General features: G+C 34.8%; 1 protein-coding gene across 1 annotated transcript in view; it reads right to left on the bottom strand.

Moving 5' to 3' along the window:
* The window catches only part of bcap31 (B cell receptor associated protein 31), an 80,613-nt gene that overhangs the window by 25,438 nt on the left and 40,106 nt on the right, over positions 1-15,069 (bottom strand). Inside the window, exons 2-5 of the mRNA XM_039776087.1 lie at positions 14,201-14,309; positions 9,665-9,765; positions 8,385-8,529; positions 55-190 (exon numbers count right to left, since the gene is read on the bottom strand). Of these exons, the coding sequence (XP_039632021.1) occupies positions 55-190; positions 8,385-8,529; positions 9,665-9,765; positions 14,201-14,292 (474 nt within the window). The 5' untranslated portion in view covers positions 14,293-14,309. The remainder of the gene's footprint in view (positions 1-54; positions 191-8,384; positions 8,530-9,664; positions 9,766-14,200; positions 14,310-15,069) is intronic.

The following is a 15,069-nucleotide window of genomic DNA, read 5'->3' as shown; positions in this document are numbered from 1 at the left end:
ATGGAAAACAATATTTTAGTAAAAGACTTGAGCCAAAAACAGTAAGTTGCTCACCATTCGCAGCTGTTCATTCTCTTCCATGTACTTTTTGGCAGCATCACTAGCACTTAAAGCCTGCTTCTTAAAAGCCTCATTGGAAGCCACAAATGTGGCCTGTTGTGAAAGGAGAGTTACCAAACGCCGCAACAGGCTGTGGGGTAGAAGAATAATAAAATAAATCACTGCCACTAAACAGCAGCCAAGAGACTTCACAGTCTATTTAATCAAATCATTTTACAACACTTGGGGACCATGAACTATCTTTTTGAAATGTATTAAATGACAAGTGACTTATAAGCTCTACTTTAAACAAATGAGAAAAAAATACAAATATACTAGTATTTTAAGACATCTTTTAGAGTGTGAATATTGTAACAAAGATGTGTCCTAATATTCAAATTCAAGGCTGTGTTAAGATAGGATAGTAGGATATTTTTAAAATAAAAGTCAAACTTGAACTTAGTTTAAATGCATGTCAAGGTGATTTAATCTTGACCTAAAAGCTTAGAGTCCTTGAATTATACAAACTACCAGTTTAGTACTATGCTACAAATCAAAAAAATGGGTTTTTGTAAAAAAAATGCTTTGTCCAACACGCTTTGTTTACCTTTCCTTATTGAATTAAATAAATTTAAAAAAAGATGTTTGGGGAAAAAAGAAAATATTTTAAAAGACGAATACTCTTAATATTGAGGCAACAAAAAGGCAATATTTATGTAGGCAAGTGAAATGAAGAATGTTTCTCCACTGCTCCCCACGAAAGGTAAAAATCATTTTGTCTCTTAAGAAATAAAATAAACACAAGATCTTTTAACAGTTAGTGTACACAAAAATACTATACCATAGTTATACTATAATGAAGGAGTTTCAGATATTAAAAATAAACACGTGGATAGTTTATTATGTTCTGGGAGTTTCATTATTGCTCTAATGAACAAAGTTAAATAATAAAAAAATAGAAGAATTCTCCTGGGCTGTCATGCTAAGCTATACCAGATAATGTCTAGTCTACTGAAAAATGACCCAAAGGTAAATGCTAGCCTAACATACAGTAAATTATAAGCAATTCTACTTGTCTTCTATAGTATATTGGCCCAGGTTTTTAAATATACTTTCCCAGAAAAACCAGTACTGTAAAATACAATAATATAAAAGAAAAAAACAACATCTCAGAAGGTAAAGTACATGGCACAGCATATGATTAGCACTGTACCCTCCCAGATGATATCTATACTGCCAGGGACCAAGTCACATTTAAAGACAAACTCAATTATATTTGTTTTATATGTTACTTAACCAGTGTGTTTTATAATGATGACCATGAAAAAAAATTTAATATCATGTTTTCATGGAGAACAAAGATAAAGTTTGATACAACACAAGCCAAAGGTAACCAATGCTGAACATGTGGAGAAAAAAACAAAAAAAAAAAACAAAACACTCTTTCATTACTCATGTTGCATAATCCATATGTCAGTTATCTAGTCATTAGCTCCCAACACAATTAACAGGGAACACATTAACATAACACTGTGCTTTTGAAAAAAGAATCTGCCTCTTGCCATCATTCACTGGCCCAAATTTGCCTCCTCACTCGAATCACTTGGCAATAGTTTTGTCTTAAATTCATAAAGCTCAGTATTATGTGAATCCATTTCCAGTTAGGGAAAAAATGCATGTGTTTTGTGTACTGTGAGCTAACAATTGGAAAACATGGATTATGCAACATGAGTTACGCTAATTTTTTTTTTAAATTATTATATTTTTTTAAAATGGACATTTTTTCATATAATTCGCCGTTGCATAGTATTGGTCATTTTATATCAAACTTTTTACCTTTGTACTTCAAAAACTTTATTCTCAGTCATCACTGCAAAACATATGGATGTAAGTAACAGATTTAAAAAAGAATTGGGGTGGAACACTTCTTTAAAAGTGAGAGTGAAATTACAAATAAGTTACACATTGAAGACCATTGCATTTTAATAAGTGATTTTGCATATCTTCAAAAACTCTTAACATTTGAAAAATGTAGTATCAAAATAATTGTAATACTTACAATCAGTAAACCCGATTCAACAATAATAATTTTATCAGAATGTTGGTATATTCAAGTAGAATATAAACTATTAAACAAATACTTAAACTCACATTTTCAATAAAATAAAAAAGGAAATTGTTATTTTTCCAATATTAGGAGTTGCTTACTGTAAACCTAGGAAAAGACAAATCTGGAAAACAACTTTCTTCATTTACTGTGGCCTAATAAATTCCAACAGTTGAGATCATTCTATTCATATCATCTGTCACAACTTCTACCCACTACTTCTTGTGACTCCTATTTATAACATAATCTCTTACGTATGTGCTATTACAGTTCATACCTTAAAAATTATTTTTAGCCTTTTGCACCAAATACCCAAACTTTGAGGGCATAGTGGGAGGATTCTCGTTGTGCTGGGTTTATGTAAATGAGGTCACTGTGGCAGTTGAGACACTCTGAAAAGACACAACTGAGAGTGTGGTTGAGATCCAATTGAACACGATGAAAGTCATACTATGGGAATGTTTTAGCTAGTGTGTCATTTCAGTATTGAATGGACGGTAGACTGGTACATAGGGAATGTCAGACTCGGACGGCGATTTCTATTTTTAAAAAGATGGGAAAGGTGGGTGTGTCATATGTTCAATGGGACTGGCATCCTCAGCCCACCACAGATAAATTCTACACTAGGGTGCTAAGTCAAGTACTCTAGCTAATAGCCGATATTTAGAATCTGGATGAGTAACGTACATTCCTTCCTTCAAATAGAATAGTGGACCAATTGTTTCCCCTTGCATGCATATTTAAGGAGTCCTGCAATTATGCGATTTCGGTCTACAGATATTTTGTGATTTTGAAAAAAGGTGTGGATTACACATTCTGTTATATTTTGTGAAAGGTGCAAGAGTTAATGGTTGGGGGAGCTGTGGTGTGCCTTTCTTGACTTAAAACTGAAACAGTTCAAAGAGGGTATAGGACTCTGACAAGGGTGCTTTTTTGATTGCTACTGGATATTTTTAAAGCCAGATGACCATCGTAAAATTTAGCATTCCGTTTAAAAACCTAAGACTTGTTTTTCTTTAGTTTCTGGATAAGGATGTCCTTGCTATTCATCTAATTGTGTTCTCCGACATGCATTGGAGTGGTTAGAGCAGAGTATGAAGTGCTTAGAATTAAAACCAGCAGTATCAAATCTGAGGTCACAGTCCTCTCCCAGAAAGTAGTGGGTTCTCTTTGCAGATTAGGAAGGAGTAGTTGTCTCAGGTAAACAAGTATTAGAAGGTAGAGGCTATAGAGAGGTTCCACTAAACCTGAACTGAAGAGCGACCTAAAGAAAGTTTTTTTTTTTTTTTTTAAATATAAGTGGCCAAAATAAGACCCATGTGCAAGGTTCCTGGGCTAAATCCTAGTGACAGTATAAAGAGTTTACCAATTTGAGGCAACCTCAGAATAGTGTCAATGATCTAATATATAAAGGGGAGTTATATAAGATTGTCTGAAAATCTAGAGAAGAGGCCAGAGACTATTGCAGAAGTTAGGGAAATCTGGTTGGCCTTGCTTGCCATGATTCCATTATAACCCTCTTAAGGACAAGCAGATAAAGACTATGTCAGCAGAGGCCCTTTTCAATGTTAGTGTGTAAGTATGCAACAGAAAGCCTGAAACTAATCCCCACTTCATCTAAGGAACAGGTTTTGTGTGCTAATAATCTTTACAATGGGAGAGGCTTTGAGATAATGTACAGCCGACAGCTGCACACATAATTAGTAACCACATGCTAAAGCTCTTCTCTGTCACCAACACATGACAGAGAATATATCAGTTTAAGCAGCCAGCTGAATGAATGTGTGCCACAGAAAGCTACCAGGGATCCCTGTATGGTGAAAATATTCATGCAAGAGAAGTAGCCCACCCATCAGAGCATGGCCTTATCATCACTGACTGTTTCAGTGTAGCTTATTATTGCAGGCTCTTTTCCAGCATAATTTTATTTTGTTTGCTATACACTGCACTTCTCAGATAATTATCTGCTAAATATATTTTTTTCCCAAAAAATAAAAAGAATCTTTGTCTTACCTAGTACGTATGAGTAACTTTCCAAGCTAACTAAAGATAACTAAATGATAAAATTTGACAGACTGCTATTCTTGTATAGGGAGGCTTTTGTGTACAAGAAAAATGCATTTTTAGTTACTTCAAGCAACCTTCGACAACATCTCTATACAAGGTTAAATAAAAAAAATAAAGTCTGTCCTCATTATCATCACAGCATAAGAATATGGACGCTGCTGCTACACAAGCAGTTTTCTGTTTATACTTGCGCAGTGAGAGATATTATCACAGTGAGAAACCAGGACTCTAAAGACTTGGACCTTCAGCCTTTTCCAAAGATATTGTGAGCGCCACACACTTCTTTCAGTTGTCATCAGTTCGCGTAGTTCTCGATGGTCTGGGATTTTTGGGGTGATTTTCTATGTAATAAACTTAATAAGTTATGGTGTAATGAAAATTGCATAATTAGATCTGGACCACCCTATACATACTGTACATTATACAAATGAGAAAAACAAAATTCAGAAGACACAACACAGATGAAAATATGGATAATTTCAAAGCCATGCCATCACCAATTCCATGAAGAATGCCAAGTCAGTTTGCAGGATTGGAGAAAGGTGAAACTACTCCTGTGACTGAGTATACCAGTGACTTTATGAAGTTTATGATGAGGAGAAGAGTGCTTCTAATATCCTACAGAAGACCAAAGTGCCAATAAGTTTAAATATACCAAAAGTGATATAAGCAACACAAAATCTCCTGGTGTATATGTTGTCTATATGTTCTTTAGTGGTCAAGAGATATAATAGATATAAGGAGTGATATTGCCACTCTTGCATTGAAGTGGAGTGTTTGTCACATGCATTCCTTTATCTCATCACATTAAGGTGTTCATTTTTGTACTTCACAGGCAAATTGGGAAGATTAAAGTTTAAGCTACCGTGTGGCATGAACCCGTATAAAATTAAAGTCAGAGTAATTTATATGAGGCAGTCAGAAAATGGTCTGTGTTGTTCCATCTGCAGACATCTATATTACACAGAAATATCAGCCTACTCATCCCCAGTTCATTAAAGTAACAGCAGCAATCATCATAAAAGTGATATAACTGTTATGCACATCAGCTCACAATTACCAGTGTTATAGTGTAGGTTGCCTTTACTTTTTAATTCTCTCTTTATATATTTATTTAAATTAGATTATAACATAACAATCTCAGACTTGATTAGTCTAATTTATCTTTGAAATCTGCTGGTGGGCATACCAGCAGCACTGGGTACAAGGCAGTTTGGTTGGAGTACCAGTCTATTACAGGAGCCACTTTCACACACATCAATACTCACATCCACAAAAGGGCCAATCTGAAATTTCTAATTATCTTAACATGCACATCTTGGAAATAGAGACCAGAGCCCTCATTTATAAAACTTTGCATAGATTCGCGTGTGAAATTGAATATATGCCCAAAAAATAAATAAATCAGATTTGTCAAACCTGATGTTCACATATTTCTGCACAATTTACTGTTTATAAATATGCGTTCATGAATATGCGTCAAATGCTGCCCTGAAACATCCATATATGGAGGATGCTAATCAAACTCATACATATGCAATCACGATGCTGCAGAATGTTGTGAGCTGGTAAAGCAGCTAGACTCTCCTGATGCATCAAGACCCTGCATCCAGCATTCAAGAGTATCTGGCTGCACTCCACAGTTTAAAGTTCAAAATCATGCAAGGATTTGTAGTGCATATCCTCTGTACTCTGGGGGGTGGGGCGGGGGGGGCTTGGTGCTGTAAGGAAAAATTGTTTGAACAGTAAGCCAATATAATTTGGTAAATGTAATGATGCGATTGCTTAACAGTAAGCCAACCACAACAAACAGCACCATCAAATCTGTCAAAGATACTTGCCTACAAATAAATGAATCACAGGTTGATCCAGGCCACTGAGACACAATGTTTGCCAGCCACATCTTGGATGATTAATGCTTTAACCAATGTAGCTGTTTGCGGTTAACAAAAGCAGCTTCATTGTCGCTAGGTACCCTTACTACAAAAGCAGTAAAGTGGTCCAATCACATTAGGACAGTGTTTCCTAAAATATTTCTGTAGTGGCACACTTTTTGCAATGAAAAACATCCCAGGGCACACCACTGTTGTACTAACCACAAAAACATTATATCTCACATACATGCTCAACAGTCCAAAGGGCGGGACTAATGAAGAAGCCATCAAAAAAGCATTGCTACATCAATGTAAATTAAAATAATGGCTCAGTGACATGAATTATTATGTTTGCAAGTTGTTATTTAGCTGCACTGCCCTGCTTGATCAAGGATGTCATTTCTCAGTTTTTTCTGAAATGTTACATACGCATGAGTAAGTATTGCCATTAATATCCTATTTCTGGGAGCTGTGCAAGCAGCCTTTTTAGTTTCTGAAATATATTTAAAAGCTTCTGTAAAAATACAAAATTTCCCCCTATATGCTTGTTGACCCATCAAGTTTACTTTTATAAAGCCCAGCGTTTGCGTGGGAAGTTGGAAACACATATCTCAAGCCTCTTTTTGTGTGTACACAAGCTTTACTCAACTCAATTTTTACTGTCATTCATTCACATACATAGTATATGATTGAATGAAATTTCATTCCTTACAGTCCCTGGTTCATAGGAAAAAAAACATACATTTAACACACACTATAGCATTACCAAAATCCAGAGTAACAACACAATATAACAAGACAAAAGATGCAGGACTATAAGCTTGAACAATGCTTAATATCCTTATTAAAGTGCAGACTGCAAAGTGACAGTACATATTTGGGGCAATGCTATAGGGAAATGGCACTGGGTGACAAGTAGGAGTTCAAACGTCTGACAGCTTGGGGAAATAAGCTGTTATAGGACCTGGTTGTGCTGGTTCTAAAGCTGTGGAATATTCTACTTGACGGCAGAAGGTCAAACAATGCACGTGATAGGTGAGAAACGTTTTTCATAACGGCAATTTTTTTTTACAAATAAAGCCATCAGTGAGAATGTGCAGTTTCCTAATCAACAATGACCTGGCTTAGAACTTTTCTTAATCAACAATGACCTGGGTTAGAACTCAAATCCAGGAGGCAATAAGTGCTAACCACTGCAACATCATGTTTCCCCATATCAGTTTGTTTTTGAAATGTTTTAATTGTTATTCTTGCTTTTCATATCTTACTACCATTTTGTTAAGTGCATGTTGGAAGTTGTCAGGGCTATTGCATACACATTGGCATGGTTTGTTAGCACTGCAAACAATTTCCTGTGAGCTACTCTACAATAAAGTGTTGGTATTCTCATAAAAACAAATAAAAAAAAAATACTTAAAATTTTCACGTTATATCTCCTTGACTAAGAGTTCCTTTTGCACCCTCAAGAAGGAAGCATCACTGTGTCTCTAATTTTAAAATGGTGACTATATCACAGTGGTACTGGTAAGAAGAACTCTACTTGGTTTACCATTTATGCAAACATTTTCACTATTCTTTCTGAATTCATTCTTGCACATCATCACATAGCACCTTTAGAAGAGGAAAGCTTATTGTAACACCCTGGCAGAAGATTAAGTCCTGTTCATGCCAGTCTGAGAAGGCACTGTTAAGTATAGTAATCTGGAGGAACATCCACCAAGAGTGAGACAGACAGTTGTGTACCTATGAGCAAACATGCTGCCTCAGAATGCTAGAGACCAGGCAACCCAGCACATTAGAAAACTTCTTAGCTGACAGGGGGCTACATACAGTCTTGGGTCAGAAAAAAAGCTGGAACCATGTTACCCCTTTAAAGCAGAGGCCAGCCTTAAATCTCCAACCCTTTAGCTGGCACCATATGGAGCTAAAATGGAATGAATGAAACTGTATTGCCATTTAAAAACAGGAAGCTGAGATAATAATTTTATAATCTATTCACAGTTTTTCTGGAGCAAAATAAATAATAATGTGAGAGAAAACCCTGAGCAATATAATCCATTAATGAATTCTGTAGCCTATGATTTAATATTTGCAGACTTGGAATTTATTTTATTTCTATAAACCTGTACTTGTTTTGAAAGGATGGCATCTGTTATAATTAGCAAAATTCTTTTTATTTTTACACTTTACACAGTGATTCAAGCTTGTTACAATAAAAAAATCCAGTCATAAATGCTGTGAAAATCTTTGAACTGATTAAACAGATGTGTTTTGAGATATGAAAGAAAGACACTTACAACCAGAGAAGCAAGGCAAACCCAGCAATGTACAAGTTTCTCTGTGCTCTGAAGAGCTTCATGTGAATATGTTCAACTGCTACTGGATTATTGGTCAAATCCACCTTCTCTGTGACACTGTACTTTCTGACCTCACGACCTGCATCTGTTTAGAAAAGTACCATAGAGATTAATTAATATTACAAATGAAATACATGATTAATTTTCTTAAATTTCTTTATGCAGAGGACAAACCTGCTTATTAACATTGTCATAAATCATATTCACTACATAAATGGTTGCTATTTTGTGCTGTTGCATTCCTTAATGGCTTTATGCAAGCATAATTTTACACCGAATGTTCTTGGGTTATCCCAGGAAGAATCTTTTCAAATTCAATTTAATATACACTGCTTATAGTGCACTTCCCACTTAATGCTTAGAACACTAAACACATTAACAAAATATTACATAAAAACACAAATGGCATGTAATTCAGCTCAATCTAGGTATCATCTCTGATAATACAGAAATCTGTAGCCACTGTATTCCTTCAAAACTGAAATGATGACAGGTTATACTGGACGTCTCATCACAAATTTGTTTATTAAAGAATTATCCAGACATTTGTAACCTTGCTAGTGGAGTGTTTGCCTGTCCATCAAGTTTTAGTTATATAATTTTATAAATTACACTGTACTTTATATTTATTCTGCTTCCTTACGGACCAAGTTAATACGTGCAAAATTCATACATAACCAAGAAACATACAAATGTTATACATAAAAATCAAACATTTGAAATATTTAGAATGAAACATGTAAAATACTTACAAAAAAAAAAATCACCAAAAATAATAACATTTTTAGTTTGGCACTTATCTCAGTGCCTTAATCTAAAAAATCTTAAGTTTAAGCATCTGAATAGGTTTAGAAATGTTCTTTGAGAAGGTAGCACTGCTGCCTTGCAACAAAGAGACTAGGGTTCATCTCCCACGAGACCCTTGGTGGAGTTTGCACATTCTACTTGTTGCTCCAGTTTACTCTCATAGCCCAAACACATGCAGGTTAGTTAAATTGGTATTACTAAATTGAGCCCTAGTGTGTGTGAGAGAGAGAGAGAGAGAGAATGTGTCTGGTGCCTTGTCCATTGATTGCTCCTGCTTTGCACCCAATGCTTGCTGGAATAGACTCCAGCTTCTCCACGACCCTGCTCAAGATTAGTGGGTTTAAAACATGGATAGGTGGATGTTTTTGGGGTTTCTATAGGGTTTCCCCAGCACACAGCAACATGTTTCTTACCAATCAGCAAGAAGGTCAAGATAAATATGAGAACTATAAAGTAGGTATTTCCATATGCCATAATAAGCTGCACCAGTCGAGACTTGAAGATGCGATTCCATCTGTAAAAAGAAAGAAAAGAACAGTCACCTTATCCTTAGTGTATTCTAGGACAAACTAACTTAATAAAGGAAAAAAATGTTAACGTTATTTCTCCATTATAAAAAAAAATCTTGGGGAGGCAGACTAGGGAGACGAGACGTGATCTTCTCAGAAGACAATTTGAAGTCCCGCGAGAGACACTTTAACTTGCTCCCAGCTCTTAAAACAATGAGAAGCGACAAACAAAACACGCAGCTCGCAGCAGATGATCCGACAACTTCTCCTTGTGTGTGTTCAGCCACCCTAACCCCTCCCCCCTTCACAACGTGAGCAGCATTATACGTTCTGCGAGAAAGAGATTTAACCACGCCCGGGGCTGGAAATAAAGGACAAGTATTGTTTTTACAACGTCACGCGAGACAAGGTAGTGAGCATCATTTAAGACAAGTCCACGGACATCTAACCTAGCAGTTGTTGGATTGCTTTTGGCAGACACGCATCATGTGCTCCCAGCTCTTTAAACAACGACATGTGACAAACAGAATAGGCAACTCGCCAGCAGCAGAAAGACAGCAGATGATCCGACGGCATCTCCTTAGCGTGCGTTCAGCCCCCACATGAGCAGCGTTATACGTCCTGTGAGAAACAGATGTAACCATGCCCTGGGCCGGAAATAAAGGACAAGTATCGTTTTTTAATGCATATGCAACAAATCCCATGAAAATAACAATCAATTTAAATTGTACATCTGGTAAACCAAACGCAGGGGTGGGTGTGCAAAGAGAGCAGGGGAGCTAGTTTTAGAAATAAAAAATATAAAAAGCGCAAATAATTTTAGAAGGTTATAGGGGTTTTTTTTTTTTTAATTAGGATTATACTGCACAGCAACCAAACTCCAACAAAATGATACCATGATTAACAGGCATAGCATTAAAACATAAGACCTACTTGTAGAAACTGTGTAATCAATACTAAACTCATACCAGCATTTAATAATTAAGTAATTTAGAAATCTAGGGGAAAAAAAAAAAAATCAGTGATTACTGGAGAACACTGCGCATGGTGAAATTGACACTTTGAATTCCACTACTTTCTACAGTCTTTTGTGTACTGAAAATGAAACTGTCAATCTATTCCATGAGAGCTCTAAAAGTGCTACAGTGTGACAGTTACAGCCATCATTCAAACCTACTTTAATTCATATAAATATTTCATTCCAATATAACAGACTTATGCTGTTCTGGCCACAGGCTAGCTTCAGGAAATGAACCTACAACTTGGTACTTCCAAGCTCAGTGCCAGAACACCTAGTAATACGGCTGCATTTATTGGTAAAGATACCACTTAGCAATTGTCTCAACTTTAGGACCATATTTACAAGGTGAAGCTACATAACTGAAATTTAAAACAAAAGATTTAAATTCCCCACAATTGGAAGAGAAAAATCAAGTAATCTTAAAACCTTACAATTAAATTTATATCAATTTACAAGTTACTAAAAGGCGATGCAGCAATTTCTGATCTTCATGAAACGCCACCCACTGCACTCGGGTCCCAATCCAGGTGGTGGTTTGGTGTGTGTGGCAATGTGCTATCAGTGAATGCTCCCAACCTCTATAACCAGTACAAATTATACGATTACTATCACAGATTCTAAATTACTTGCCAGCATGTTCCAGATTTTTTAATAAAATATATCCCTAAAATGCCATATGTGAGGTCTGCCTAAGCTAAGCTAATTGCATAGTATTTGCTAGTTCAGTTTATTCTATGCCAGCATCTTTGTTTTGGTCAAATAACAGGCAGAGTGCTACTGGGTGGTGTAGTATTGGTAGAATGTGACAAGGAAGTAGAGCTATGCAATAGAGAAATTCATCTAATTTCTACTGACAGTCAATAGTAGCTAGAAAAACATGTCAGCTGCCAAGAAAGAAGAGATAGGAAAACCTACATTGCTAGAGAGAGAGAGAGAGACTATTTTGATAATTTAGCTTTGTGCTTTGGATGTACCCTAAATACTTATAAAATGGCTTTCTAATTTTTTTCCAGATGAAAAGGCAGAGACTGCCAGGATTTTTAAATAGTTGCTTAATTTGCTGACGTTTAAAGTAATACTCCACCCAAAAAATATTTTGGTTGATATATTACAGCATGTAGTTTTATAGTGGTGGCTGAGAAATTTTTAATTGCATGTTTTCATGCTGAGCAAGAGAAAACAGTAATGGAACATAATGATGGCCAGTTCTGTTCAATGCAAATGATCTGAAAATATTCATGGAAAAAAGACAAAGAAATTCTCACACAACTTGAGTTGCATAATACACATATTCGTTATACACTATCCATTTGTATGTTTATAATGTGAAAAGTGTGCACATTTTTTGCTAAAATATTAACACTTCTTGAAAACTCAGCATGTTGTGTGCTTCAATTGAAACAGGACTCTTGATCGATGAATAAAGGGGAGAGGCAAATCTTCAATTCAACAGACAGTATTATGGGAATGCATCTTTCCTGTTTATCTTCTATCAAGAGTTTTCTGGAAATAATGCACACATTTTGCATCATTTCAGGTTATAGACAGATAATAAACATGTGAATTATGCAACCTGAGTTATGCAAAATGTTTGTTTTTCTTTCATGGACATTTTTCACAGCATTTGCTGTTGAACAGAACTGGTCACCATTATGTTCCATTACATCACTGTTTTCTCTCATTTTGTACAAGACTAAAACATTTTCTCAGCCACCACTAAAAAAAACAACAAAAAAAAAAAAGAAAAAAATATTTTTGGCTGTAATATTCCTTTAATTCTAGTAGTATGAGAAAACAAATTACATTTTCAGATAAATATGTGAAAGCAATAGTTAAAGACAACAATATTTACAATCTTTTTTTCTTTTTTAAACTTGCTTAAATTTATCATCAGTAAGGAAATATGATTAAATATTTAACAGCCTTTATTAAGAAAACCTACAAAATATCACAAGACTCTACCAGAGCACTTTAAAATGTGTACTTCTTTTTAATAAACAAATAATCATTAAAAAATAATTTAAATACAACTATAAAATTAATCATCCTCCCACCAAATCGGTAGTAGATACATCCTTTACTCCTTTAATCCAATTTCTAAACTTTTCATTCTCACAGCATATTCAGAATTGACCCACACTTGACAGGCTGGGACTCCATGCAAGGCACAAGTGCGAGTACACCTAAGCAAAGGATCCAAGTTTACTGGAGACACTGACTTGGATAGTTCAGTCCAGTGCTGACAAATAGCTTTTTGTTTCTCACTAGGCTTAATGTCTGGCACCGCTCAAACAACACAAAGAGGTCACCAAAGAACTGCTGAAATAAACAAAGAGCACTAATGGTTTCAAGGATGTGCCTAGACTCAAAAAAAATTCTAAGAGACAGCCAGTTATTCAGTTCAATAATTCATTAACAAGCAGGTAAAAATACTTTCAAAAATCTAATCTAAGGCTGGAGGTCAAAATTAGGACACAGTTAACACCCGAAGATCTGAATGTCTATTTCGAGTATCTGTATCTTGTCTGTTTTATATGTGCCCAAGGTGGATGTTAAAATACCACAGCAGCTGACATGAGACATTGAAAGCAAGCCTAAAGCTTTAAATAATCCTAAATGATACTGCATCTTTGATAATCATTCTGCGGCTCTTTTAGAATGCAACTTCCCTTCAAAATTGTAATCAGGTCAAGTTACCCAAGTTCACTCAGCCATGCCAAATAAAGAAAGCTAAAATAAAATTAGTCAAAAAAGTCAATAATTAACTTTTTAAAACATCATCTTTCCATCTTGTTTTTTTAAAGGTCGACATATAACTGGATCACAAACATAGTCAGCTCTTCAGCAGAAGAAGCAAAGGAAAATTACACGTACATACAAATTTTTTTTTGGAAATCATATTAATCTAGCAAATACAGTGTAATGTTTCATATACATATCATTAATTCAACAGTAAGTGATAAAGAACGGAAAACATTGGACAGATCATTCCTAAAGATGTATTCATATATCATTATAAGCAACCAATGGTTATTAATGACAGAAGAAATGAAACAGCAGTGTAATGAAGATGCATTCATTGACATCAGGGTACACTGACAGTAATCATTTTTTTTTTTTTAACGTTAAACTTAAATAGTGTATTATTGAATTCCATTCTTATTCATTTACTTATAAAAATATGCCATTATAGTATTGTATTTACAAAAAGTATCAAATAAAATTAAAACGCAATAATTATAAATATAAGAATAATTGTCTGCTAAGTTGTAAATAATGTATAATAATTTGAAATGGGATCAGATTACATTTCAAAAATTATACTCATTTCCATTTATTTTTCCTGTGATCAAAAAAATATTAAAAGTTAAAGTCAGTCTTCATAACAAAGTAAGTTCACAGCCTCTCTGATACAATACCTAGTTGGTGATATGAAGGGAATGCAAAGCAAAAGGCAAGCAACCACTTCAGCATATAGAAAGGCAGCAACCGCTGTCCACTGCAAGCTCATCTTCACACTGGACAAGACTGTAAAGAAATAATAAATAAATAACATTGTTTAAAAGATTAACACATTCATGAAAACATATACACATACATACATATATATATATATTATATATATACATACACACATATATATATATATATATATATATATATATATATATATATATATATATATATATATATATAATAAATATAAATATTATATATATAATATGATATATATAATATATTCAAGCAAACAAATTAAAAGGGGATGCTGACAGGAACAAAGATAAAAAAACATAAAAATGAACAAGTTAGGAAGTACAATTGTGCATTATATTTAGATTTCTGGTTTTTAATCCCAAGGTTGTCTCTCCCCCTTGATCAAGAGTCCTGTTTGTAGCTTTCTCTTTGTCTGCATGAGCTTTTCTCCCACATCTCACAGCTGTGTAGCTGGGTTAACTGGTATCTCTAAACTGAGTGACTGCAGTCTGTGAATGACTGGTCTCTTTCAGGATTTGTTGCACTTTTATATCTTAGAGGCAGAACTCACTCATATAGCATTGGACCAGAAGATTAGTTAGATTAGATTAAGAGCAATTAGCAAATAGATCTAAAAACATAACTTTAACACTTTAAAATGATTGACTGTCAGTATAGCATAAACTTGGATAAGGAAAAGGTAAATCCCATGGTGTATTATCCATAAATATCACTGGCAATGTCCATATGCCTAAAATATCCTTAAACTACATAGACCATGGGCTCTGGATTAATCTACCTACCAACAGTTAAT

This window comes from Polypterus senegalus, chromosome 13 (assembly GCF_016835505.1).
Source record: "Polypterus senegalus isolate Bchr_013 chromosome 13, ASM1683550v1, whole genome shotgun sequence".
In the NCBI taxonomy this organism is placed as follows: Eukaryota; Metazoa; Chordata; class Cladistia; order Polypteriformes; family Polypteridae; genus Polypterus; species Polypterus senegalus.
The sequence above is the reverse complement of the archived record's forward strand: the minus strand, read 5'-3'. Positions and strand labels throughout refer to the sequence as shown.